Source organism: Vidua chalybeata, chromosome 2 (genome assembly GCF_026979565.1).
Source record: "Vidua chalybeata isolate OUT-0048 chromosome 2, bVidCha1 merged haplotype, whole genome shotgun sequence".
Classification (NCBI taxonomy): domain Eukaryota; kingdom Metazoa; phylum Chordata; class Aves; order Passeriformes; family Viduidae; genus Vidua; species Vidua chalybeata.
In genome coordinates, this window is record NC_071531.1 from 48,737,387 (window position 1) to 48,749,756 (window position 12,370).

General features: G+C 36.6%; 1 protein-coding gene across 2 annotated transcripts in view; it reads right to left on the bottom strand.

Annotated features, from left to right (window-relative positions):
- The window catches only part of SCEL (sciellin), a 69,015-nt gene that overhangs the window by 35,621 nt on the left and 21,024 nt on the right, over positions 1-12,370 (bottom strand). Inside the window, exons 2-7 of one of the 2 annotated variants that reach the window (XM_053936136.1) lie at positions 11,587-11,701; positions 11,397-11,509; positions 5,217-5,295; positions 2,044-2,161; positions 1,356-1,418; positions 969-1,040 (exon numbers count right to left, since the gene is read on the bottom strand). In XM_053936136.1, coding sequence (XP_053792111.1) covers positions 969-1,040; positions 1,356-1,418; positions 2,044-2,161; positions 5,217-5,259 — 296 coding nt within the window. In that variant the 5' untranslated portion in view covers positions 5,260-5,295; positions 11,397-11,509; positions 11,587-11,701. Of the gene's footprint in view, positions 1-968; positions 1,041-1,355; positions 1,419-2,043; positions 2,162-5,216; positions 5,296-11,396; positions 11,510-11,586; positions 11,768-12,370 lie in introns of those variants that run through there. The other variant, XM_053936137.1, reaches the window with a different exon arrangement.

A 12,370-nucleotide genomic window follows, 5' to 3' on the forward strand; every position in this document is an offset into this window, starting at 1 on the left:
TCATTGTTATTACTCCTCTGTGTATATACAAGGTGTGCACAAATCTTAAATACCTACATAGAGATTTGGATTTCCAGATCAAGAAACTAATATGGAAATAGAAAAGATACAAAGAAGAGCAACAGATAAATTGAAGTTATAGTATGGCTTCCTCATGATGAGTGAACCAATACAGGAGGATTCACTGGGCTGTAGAAGAATAGGCAGGGTGATGATACTGCACAGGTCTCTAGCCTATTCTTTTTCAATCTCCTGTGGAGAAGGTAAATTTTATGTAACAATTTAATATTGTTTCTTACAAGAGAAGTAAGGATCATGAAATAAAATAACACACTGCTAAAACCCAACTAAATAAAGTGCATTTTTCCCACAGAGTGCATTTAAGTGCTGGCTCTTCATAGCCTCAGCGTGTTCTGGATACCAGATGTTAATGGTGGTTGGATTTTGAAAATGCAATACAGAAAGAATCTGCAAACATAAGCATGGTCATGTCTTAACCCAGCAGAGGTCAAGGCTGAACAGAACATTCAAATTAAGCACCTGTATGACAACCATGACTGATACTGGTACTGATCATAGTATTTGCAAAGAACTATGGGTTTCGCCATCTTGTGCTTAGCTATTGGAGATACAACTTTGGTTTAGAGTTTGAAAAGGAGGAAATTGGGGAGGAGTGGTTATCAGCTGTGGAAAAATACTTACATTTATGAGGACAAGAATACACAGAAACAGGTACCAAAAAAAAAAAAAAAAAAGAAGAACAAGATATCAAAAGAACCTTTTCTCAAATTACATTTTCATTTGTCTCATTGAAAATTTGTGCAAAAGCCATTCAAAGTCTTTTGCTTAGATGCTTAATAAATAAGAAAATGTTTAAAAAGCACTGACTTCATTCATGCTTTCCTTTTTAAGACCTTTCACAGGTATGATAATCACAACATACCATACATCCAGAAAAAGAGCCCTACCTGTCCAAGGTGGTATCAGACCTGTATCGTCCAAGAACAGCTTTCTGATCTTCTTTTTCATTTGTGCTACTGCTGTAATAAAAAAAAAAAAAAAAAAAGAAATATTAGAAATGCCACTTTGGTCACTGTTTTTATTAAACAACTCATCATTAATAAAAGAGTATCTATGTCTCAGATTAAAGTATCATATAGGGTTTTAGACCATTCAGGTGTTAACAGATCAAACCCTGGATTTGCTGCAGTGATCAATTATTGACACTGGAGTCAGATTTACAGTGAAAATATGTATAGACTAAAACAGAACAAAGCAAGTTCTTTGCTTTGTTCATGATATAGTAAAAGATACTCAGTTTTTGGTAATATAATCAGAAAGATACTCTACTATACCTGTGTAGGCTATCTTGGGATTTGTATTGGTTAAGCACTGCCCTTCCATAGTTTTCATCAGCACTTCAAGCAAAAGAAAAACAGTAAGTATTAAAAATAGATAACTTTTTCTTGGTAAAAGATATTCTGTCTTCAATCAGATTTCACAGCTGTCCACTACCACTGTAATTTCACCAGCTGCAGAACTCTGCAGTAGAAAACTCCAGACATTTTGGAGTAAGAATTATCTCTTCCTAGAAGCTGTTCATGAACCAGATAACGATAACGATAACATGGTCCCAAGGCATTGTTTTTGCTGTAATTTAAGTCCTAGTTTACACTAGAGAAAATTTAAACTGATTCTGACTTAAGGTCCTTAAAAAAACTTGTCAAGATTTATAATCCTCTTGCTTATAAAAAGATCATAGTCTTGCAACCCAGACATGTGAAATGCGGGGTTTTAATTGTAGTGCAGAACTTCATTAAATACTCAGCACTCAAAAGTCCCAATGAAAAATAGTCAGTGAATATTCAGCAAACTAATACTTCCAAAAGGCAATCAATACCTCATCAAGATAAATAAATGAGTTATTTGATTGACTTCCCCTAATTCTGGTTGATACCATCCATGCAAAAGTAGATGCTCCATGCAAAGGTACATGGCATACTGAACTAAATATGGAAGAAATACATTTCTTATTTTTCTTACCTTTCCTCTTCAGGCCTCTTCTTTATCCAGCTGTTATCTTGCAAAAGGGTCCGTCGTTTATTAATATCATGAGTAGCCTGTTGTCTGCTTTTAATTGCAACAGAGGGGCTCTTCTTATCTACAAATGCAGAGAAACATGTCTTGAAAATGAACATGTAGAAAAACTTTGTCAACCTGAAGTGCTATTACATCAGTTGAAATAGATAAAAGTTTAATACAGATTGGCTTTTCAGTTATCACACCTGTTTTACCCATATTGCTTCTTGAAAAGTCTGTAGCTTCACCTTGAAAGGCCTGCAGAAGCCCAGCTTAGCAAATTATATTCAGTTTCATCCTTAATATGAAACTGCTTTTCTTGCTTCTAATGCAAATACATTTCACAGATCTGATAAAGGAATTATGAAATTTGCATACCACAGTAATCCCAGGAAAGTCAAACTAATGAATCCTGTTTCCTGGGGTGTTGTCTGTGGGTTTTGTATTTGCAGATGTGTGACAGGATACAAATTCTGAATGAAGGCTAATCTTGAGGTGGCCACGTGGCCCTCCAACAACACCCAGCTTAAAATATGTGGATTTTCATGTTTCTCAAAGAGTTAGATTCCCTCTAAAGCTTTTTCCTCAAAGGTTGAATGAACAGAGTTTCTTTACTAGTCAGTTACTTAAACTTAATCTGAACTTTAATCAAAGCAATACCTTTACATCAAATTTAACTAAAATAGGTGTATGGTTTCAAAGGTTACCAGGAGAGACAGATTGACATCCTGTACGAACATGGAAGCCTTACTTTTGAAAACAACCTAAAATATCTTTGTCCAACAAGGCTGATATTTAGTGTATTGGGAAAGTAACAGTATGATATTCACTTGATTTGGGAGATTATGGATTCTTCCCTGTATTAGAAAGGTGATGTTTATCTCCTTTTCTGTTTTTTTCATGAGAATTTTGGCCCTTTTTACTAGCAACGACTATTGTTTAGTATTCTCAGTCCATCTAAGTTTCATATCATCAGCCTGTTTGGGGTAAGAGGAAATATTGTTGTGATATTTTAACACAGCCTATTAAAATGAAAAGCTAGAAGTTCAGACTGAATAGAAATTCCATCTTTTTAATTGCTATATTTGCCCTAAATTTTTCCAGAGAAGAGAAGGTAAAATATTAAATATGCAAAATCCTTGTTAATACAACAAAATAATAATTAAAAAAAAAAAAGATCCAAAGTACAGAGGATCTTGTGTTTTCTTCTAAAGACCTTCATGGTTTTCTCCATTAATTCCTCACTTTCTGAGCATTCACACAAAAGGATTTTCAAATTTCAGGAGACACCACTATCTGGTGTTCAGTAATTAGATTGTAGACCTTGTGTGTAGAAAGAATATGCTCCAGAGAAAACACATGTAGTCAGTAATATGCCATTTATTAGAGCTGTGTTTTGGCATTCTGCTCTGATTTATAAGAAAATGTACTCCTTGCATTTAATACAAGGACTTCACCTGTAGTGATAACATTAAAAAATGACAAATAGCTACAGTGAGTGAAAGACCAAATCATAATAAAGTACCAAAACATTTCTCTTAAGTGACAATGATCAAGAGTGAATTTTTAAATACTTTTTTTAAAAAAAAGTAGATAAAATAGCGATAAAATTCCATAAAAAGAGATAAAATTTGGTCTAAAAATGTATATATGTCTGTAACTCAAGCTGTGCCTGTTTCAATTCCCTATAGATATGTCCATACTGCCTAGTGAAAGAGAAGTAATGAAAGGTATGGACTCATCACTGATGTTGCCTCGTTGCAAATGTTCTCTGGTTCTGTGTTGGACTTGCTCTCTCCAAGACTGAGGTGCTAGAGAAATTACAGATATTTTAGGAGCCATGGCTGTGATAGCACAGATGTGTGCTTCAATCTCTTGGACTTGATACCCAGGTTTGGCTTTCTTCTTTTTAAGCAGCATTGGTCCAGCCAATTGACAAATGACCAGGGACAGGAAAAATGCTGTTTGTAAGAATGAGCTGGCAATCACGATAGATTAACAAAAACTAATCTATCCTCATTGCATGAATTCTGCATCAGCCTGTTCACTGTCTTTTGAGCTAGTTTTTCTCTTAAAAATATTTATTAAAATATGACTTTAAAGACTTTTAAAAAATGATGGCATCCCAGGCTTGCCTGAATAGCTCCAGTGGGTTGTCAAAAATCACTTGGATTTCTTAGTAATCATGGCTTTTTAAATGGCTAAGTGTGAAGAATGTTTCATGAAACCTTATATAAAGGTGGTTGACAAAGAATATATATTTTTTTCTTGTCAAGAAACACTTGACAAGTGTTTAGCAGATTAGCAAGCAATCTGCTAATGCCTGAGGCCCTGAGCTAGTAGAAGAGTACCCTTTTCTGGCCTAATGAATTTTCTCCTGAGCTTCAGCTAAAAAATTAAACATAGATCTGATACAACAGATAAAGTCACATGAGCACAGGCAGATGCAGCTTATCCCTGTCTCTATTTGTCAATAAAAATTTATGTTCTCAATGCAGGAGAGGCAAGAAGCTCCCTGCTGTGGCTACATGAATTTTGGTGCACTTGAGCCTGGCACATCTCACTTGAAACAGGTCCTCATGCATCTCAAAACCTTCCAGTCTATAGAAATATTTCTGAGGTTCAGGGAAATGGAAAATTTCATAATGTTTCTAGGTTGACCCTGGTTATTTCTCTGCATAGAAAGCAAATTCCAGCCCTCCTCGAGTTTTACTCCTCCAGAGAAGTAAACAATTCCATCAGTCAATGATTAAACAGCTTTTCTCTCCCCTTCCTCCATTCTACTTTTCCTCAGTTTCTCTAAATTTTCCCTGTGCGAGTCAAAGAGACCATGCTGAGACCAGTGGATCTTCCTGTGGGTTTTCTGTGACAACCTCACCACCTTGCCCCACACAGCCCGGCTCCCCCACTCCACCACACTCCGCTGCCCAGTGGGATGTTCTTGCCCAGTCCCTGCCAGCCACAGTTTATGCACAACACCAAGGGTTTGGCATCTGAAGCAGGTCGTGGTGGCCCTGATCCTGCCCCTGCCCCGTGAGGGAGCTGCGCCAGGGGCATGGAGAGGCCTGGGCAGAGCGAGGCCGCGCCTCAGCCTGCAAGTGCCGCTGGAGCAGGAAAGGGAGGAGACTCAGTGTTACCGCCTTGATTAGGAGACTGTTTTCGTATGTTGAAAGCTGACATTTGTCCCGTGGGATTGTTCCGTTCTTCTGTGGGAATCTAAAAGAAAACGTGACAAAAAAAAGGAAGTGAATGCTGACAGCGAGACTAGTAATCAACCCCAAAGGCAGGTTAGGTTTGTTGTCCACTTCAATCATCTCCTTGCACAAGTTTACTCTGACAGGCTGGAATGGCTGAAGGCTGGCCACAACCCTCCTCAGAGTGAATCTGGTGGCTTTTCCCTGCCTGGTGACAGCTATGTGCATTCTTGCCCTGCCCCCCTGCCTGTCATCCTGGCCCTTCCCTGTTGGGAGCTCCTTCCCTGAGAACACTTGGTGTGGTGAGAGCCTTCAGGGGCAAGAGGAATACTGCAGAATGGGTTGAGGTGATAAGCTTAAGGGGAAGATGGTATCAGTCCCTGGCACAGCACCTGGAGCACAGGTGAGCTCATCTTCCCTCAGACTCAGTGGCCAGCAGCTGATACAGAGGACCAGGACAGAAAGCAGTTCTGCTGCTCTGCAACAGCTTTCCAGTCACTGACTTCTTCCCTTACTTCAAATCAGGTTAAAAGCCTCCAAGACTAATGATTAAATTATATATATATTATTTGGGAGTTGAGCCACTCAAAAGATTTCGTGTTTTGCTTTGAAAGTGGATTATGAATACTAGGTTTCCTAGAGAAAGCATCAAGCAGAACATAATGACATTTCAATGACAGAAAATTCTCCCTTAAGTTAAAAAAGCCCCAAATGCTAACATTGACTTAAGAGTTTGGGCAAAATGGACCCTCTTTAGCAAATGGACTCCTTTTTGTAAAGCAGCATTTTCCAAGAAAACAATGTTATGCTGGAAAGCTCACAACCAGCTCCACTGTCAGGCTGCTAAAATTTACAGAAACATCAGAAAACTGATAGAAGCAGTCCTTAAAAATCAGAAACACTCCAGGTTCTCTGGATGACAGAACTATCCTTTTTTTCTTCTTGCAGATGTAGTGTATTGCTCACACACCTAAAATAGAGTGGAGGCCTGTGGCTCTTTCTTTACTGATGGAAGGTGAAGATTTTGGATTCTGGCAAAAGCTTAAGAATAATACTTACACTGACAATAAAACATTGTGGCTGCCACAAAGGATTGCACTTAGAGCAGATTTGTATTTTCAATGCTTTTGCTGCTCAACAATTACTAAAAAAAGATTATGGTTAAAAAAAAAAAAAAAAAAAAAACCACCACAAAAATAATCCCAACCACATCCCCCCCCCCAAAAAAAAAAGCCTCCTAAAAATATCCCAACATAAACAAAGAAGCAAACAAACAAAAAGAAGCATTAAACAACTAGAGATCTTTCTAGAAAGTAAAGATATAAACACAAAACTAATATTGGAGTCCGAAGTCTGCATGTATCTTAACCAGTTGTGAAATTCCAAATATTTCTTAGAGTTTAAAATTCTGGCATTTTGAAAGGCTCCTATGTGCATTCCATTTTTTTAACCTTAGTTGCTGATATCAAGTAAGCATTGGCACAGTGCGTGCACAAAACATGTGACTGCTGGATCTGGTTCCCACACAATAAAAATATGCCTAGGGCTATGGTGAGCCTTATTTATTTTGCAATAGCTTATAAAATGCCTTTTAAAAATATTTGTGTAAGGTTTTAAGCATATTTGAACTGAGTTTCCTAGAAACTGTTCAGGTAGGTTATCAAGAAATCAGTTTTTTTAGATAGTTACCGCTTTCACTATAAATTTTCCTGAACTGTCCCAAGATGATAGAGAGGTCTCTGATTTACTTTTCCAGCTTAGGTACAGCTGGACATCTGATGTACTCAGCCCCAGGATAATAGAAAGTTTGATATTTCAGTATATTTTCAAGCAATGAGAACTGGAACTGCTTCATCTCAAGAAGTATAGAGATGAATCCTTGCATAGAAGGATTTTGGATTTATTTTCTGTTAAGAACTTTTAAAGCCATTTGCTAAGGGAAATTAATCATAAAACTTTGAAAAAGGAGACTTCTTTTGTGAAAATTAAACCAAATGAAAAGCGATAAAGATGTTTGCAACTTCTCTTGTATCCATGAGAGTCCAGTGTGTTTCTTTCATCCTCCAACATGTAATTAATACTGGATTTTTTTCTCATCCTATATTAATTTTTAAAGATTTTTAGGGCAAAACAATATTTCTGTTGCATATGTGTACAGCATCCAGAATAAACTGCTGCATAGTGTCCCAACCCAAAAGCAGTATGCATAAATTAATCTAAGAAACAGGTACACTCCCTTTTACAGTCAGCACTGAAAATGTGCCAGGTAGTCTGAAATTTTAAACCCAGGCATTTTAGTCCTACTAAATACTGCCATTTTGTCCTTAAGGCTTTCCTCTTACATCTGAGCTTTCAAGTTGTATATCAAAGATTAATTAATTAAAATTTAAAATGCAAATTTTTAAAAAATCTTACTTTAATCTGTAGCACCGACAATCAAGAATCATCAGGGTAAGATTTTAGGGCTTAGAAACAAAAATAATATTGCATAAAGAGGCAGAATAGAGCTCATCAAAGCATTTTTCCTTGGCCTTCACTATTTTCCACTCAGTGTGTGTTTGTACCTGTGTATTTGAAAAGGGACTAGAGATTATGAGGATCACATTAGTTTGAAAATATCAGCTCATAAAGATCTGGAACTGTCACATTGTTCACACAGGTCAGCGAACAGCTCATCTTCAGACCATAGGGAGATAAACAAAAAGTTTTTAACTTTGTAAATGAGATTGTGAGAAAGCAGAGTTATAGCTTTCTGTACTGTGCTGTAGTAGTAAACTATGTTCAGACATTTTTAATAAGATCTCAACCACCAAAGCAAAATAACTCAGCTGGAATGCAAAACAAAAACAAACAGGAATGCAACTGCAGTGCAATTTGAATTTAAAAACAGCGTCAGGAAATCTAAATGAAAATTAAAACTGCCCTGGCCAGTCCAGTAAGCATCTCTCAAATGGTTTTAAGACATGCCAGTCCTAGATTCAGACCATCAAACATTTTGTGGGAAATCCAAACATAATACCAAAGAAATTCAGAAAAATCTTCAGACATGGCTTCAGGGAAAGTCCATCCAACCTGGCAAGAAATTACTCCAAAAGCAGCACAAGTCTCTAACATTATTTTTATCACAAATACGTGTATTTACACTTCTACATCTCCTTTTCATCTCTTGCAGTGACTGATCAGCAGAATTCCTCAGGCCTGCCTTAAATTCTTAAAGCCAGACCTTCTAGTTTTCAGATGATCTGACCACACCCATTCCTCCACCACAGAATCCTTTTGCCTTCCTTCTGCTCTTAGCTGTAGCTGTCTATGTGATTAGGCTTCACACATATGCATTGCTGTATTTTAAAAAATACATAATAATAGAAGCATTTCCTGTAAGATTTATGTTTTCCACATCAGACTGAACTAGTTCCAACAAAAAAAACTTTGCTATTTGGCTTCTAGCTATGACAGTGATTAAGACCTTATTCATAAGAAGTCAGTTGATACGTATTTTGCTTCTAATAAAACAATATTAATTTCCACAGCTTAGAGGCAAGAGGCCTCTGCATTATCATCACACTGTATAATAAGGAATTCAGCATAGTAAATGTTGAAGGAGTGTCAAGAGAGATACACCTCCTTCTCTTAAAAGTCAAAATATTTGTTTTTATACTGAGGTTTTTCATATAAAGCATTGCCAAATTCAAATGCCTAAAATGTTAAATTTCCTGCTATTATTAATGAACTGGGTGATACAAAAATTGGTAGCTGAGCAACAGACTTAAAAAAAGGAATGTTTCAGAATTTGCCTGTCATCCAACTTCTCACGCTGTATTGCTAAACCAGCCTCAGTTGTAGAGAAGTTGCTGAGATTGGCATGTCCACATGAAACACCAGCTGGAATAAACGGGTTGCATATATGGCTCTACACAACCACAGCTTGCTGGCTGCTGTTTGCTACATGATCTTCAAGTTCCAGCTTTTTGAAAGCATCTAATATTTGCCATGTGAAAAAGAAAATTGGCCTATACTTCATTCTTTCTTTATCCCAAATATGAAGCTTGCCACCAAAATTTGATCTTCTTGAAGAGCTACGCTGCTCTGAACTAAGCTGAACAGTCAGTATCCTGTGAGCAACCAGAGCTCACAGGATTCTAGAGCTCTAGAATTCTAGAATCTCTTAAAATTCTAGAATCATTCCATTAGAACTGAAGACTTACTTCAGCTCTAGTTTTTTTTTCCTTTGTTTTCCCTTGTAACTCTTAATCTTAATTCTATAGTGTGCATTTTATCTTTCATTTATGTGAGCTGATTGTAGAGAATATGATGGTTTAAAGAAAAGCACATTTGGTTTGAATTACAATTATGAAAGATACAACAGTGTTTCCTTGCTTTCAGTTAACAACTTTCAAGTCAGCAAGCTTCATCATTTCCTCTATCATTTCTCTTGAATATAGTGTAAGCAAGCAACTGAATTAAGTAATTCTGACTTGATACAGGATAAAGATTTCCAAGCTGTATTACTAAGACACTGGAGACACACATAATTGCAGTTTTGCTTCTAGACAGGCACCTGTAAGTGTGTGATCTTTATGGTCTGGAAGTCAATAGCAATTTTGCTGTTGTCCATATCCTTCCTTTCTCCCCTCAGATAACAGTGCTGTGACTGGGCTGTCAGATCTGCCTGCCTATACTTACACTCAAATAAGAATTTCCTGATTGCTGTTTTGTAAATCACCATCACAGCCAGAACCATTCAAGGCTGTACAATCCTTCATAAATCCAAACTTGTTATTACAGACAAGAATATGATCTCTTCGAATAGCCTTAAAGGCCCCTTCTGTCAGATGCAGATCTATATGTATAACTGATGCTCTAATTTCTTCCCTACACAATTGCCAACAGTAACATGCTTCTGTTTGTTTGGCAATTACTCTTTTTGTCCTTTTGCTGAAAACTACATTTAAAAATTACTACATTTATTTTACAGACATTAAACAATCACAAAAATGTGTTCCTAAACAGTTGTTTTTTTTTTTTTTTCAGGAGTTACACTTGAGCATCAGAGCAATCATCAGAGCAATAGCCATATAATACATTTGTGAACTTCTGGGAATAATACGTTGTGTTTAAATAAATATTTTACTCTACCATTTTGCCCACAGAACTAATAGCACAGAAGAGTTCACACAGCAAACAGAAATAACGTGTATTTGTGTAAGAAAGAAAACAGGCAAGATAGGACTAGAGACCATGTGAATGTATGACAGCAATCATTCACCTATTTGTAGCTGAAAGAGCTCTCAAAACTGGTTTTTCAAGATGTGGGTGGAGGAGATTCTGTTTTGAAAGAAGCTGTGGAACTGTCACTAACGTAAAATCAACTAAATCACAATCCAAATTTGTATGTATTTTCAAATTAGAAATACACATTCAGTTTTAAATGTAGGTTTTTGTTGGTTTTTTATTAATAGAATGTAGAAAAGGGGGTGATGTTTTTAATTTTCTTTATTCAGCTCTGTCATTCAATTCACTAGATTTTTGATGAAGATCCTTCCTGTTCATACATGTATTCTGGTCATTGTATAGATAAGTCCTTGCATTAAAGTAGAATGGGTATTTTTGCAAAGGTAAAAATTAGGAAAAAAAAAAGGGAACTGCTGTTTTGTTTTTTTTTTCCAGAATAATAAAGATAATTCAAGAAAATTATAAAAGAGTAAATACTCTTTAATTTTAGATTAAAAAAAATCCAAATAAAGAATATACTGAACAATAAAATGAACCAAAGAGTAAAAATGACATTAAAACAGCCATTCATGAAAAGTGGTCTGAACAGTGAATTTATCATCAGAGAATTATCACTAGAATAAAATACAATTAGCAATATAATATAAATAATGAAATAATTAAGATGGTATGGACAGAAGAAGTCAGAAACATCCCAGGAATCTGAACACCAAAACTGTATAACTTTCAGAGCTTCATTTTCATAATCAAGTTGTCCATATTTCTTGAAAATCAGATCCTTTGAAATAGCATCCTAAACTGGACATTAAGAAATCACAGAACATCTAAAAGTGTAGGAGTTTCCCTATATGGTAGGGAACAGTATAAAACCAGAACAGTTAACATCCTTACCTATGTATGGTAGAAGTTAGTGTCCTAGCGTGGCTCAGTGTAGTTAGTCAGCCTGGAAGGGAGGCACAATCAAAGCAGACAGAGAGCCGAACTGTTCTTCCCCATCCAGCTGTCTGAAAAGTCAAGAGATTTCTCATTCAGAAGCTGAGTCACTTAAGGAGGAGGTAGGAGGTGTGGAAAAGGGTGGCACCTTGTAGAAATACCAGATCAATTAAGAGTACGGGTGAGTTGTTGTCCTTCTGTGCTTGCTGTTCTTTTCAAGTGCAGTAGGGTTGGGTTTCACAAAATGAACTGCCTTCACAGACCTTGAAAACAGAAAACCAAGCAATTACCATTTGGAAAAATATGCTAGAGTAATTTGGATTTTCCACAGAAATACGTGTTGCAGAGCTATAGGGCTGCCTCTCAGCCAGAGTTTCAGGTTCATTTACAGGGATGAACATGAAGTAACGCCATATTTCACCAAAGAGAAGTTCTGCAGAAGTGTTATGTGGGGATCACACACTGGGATCTGATCTGCATTAAGTATTTGCACCGTTTGGGTATGTGGGCAGAGGCAAAAGATCTGGGGGGAAATCCCTCCCACATCAGATCTTGTTGCAAGTCTCCCTTATCTCTGCACATTTGCATTTCTCCTTCAGTACTGCCAGCAATAAACAAACGAGGGAAGAACTTGTGTTCACTTTGTTTTTTCTTTCTTTTAAATGGCTGCAAATAGGTTTGTAGAATAACTAAGAACTGCCTTACTGTTAGTAAATACAGTAGTACGAAATCAGTACTTTTTTTATAGGAATACTGTATACAACTCCATGCTTCTCTTTAAGATACAGAGGTTGGTTTTAATGTATCTTATACAAGCCCATGTTATTTTATATTTGGGCAACTTTTGTAATGAAATATGCGAGAGGTCGTTTAGCAAGATGCTGGCCAACCGTTAGTCATATTATCTTTTGTGAAAATTAAGAATTTCTTTG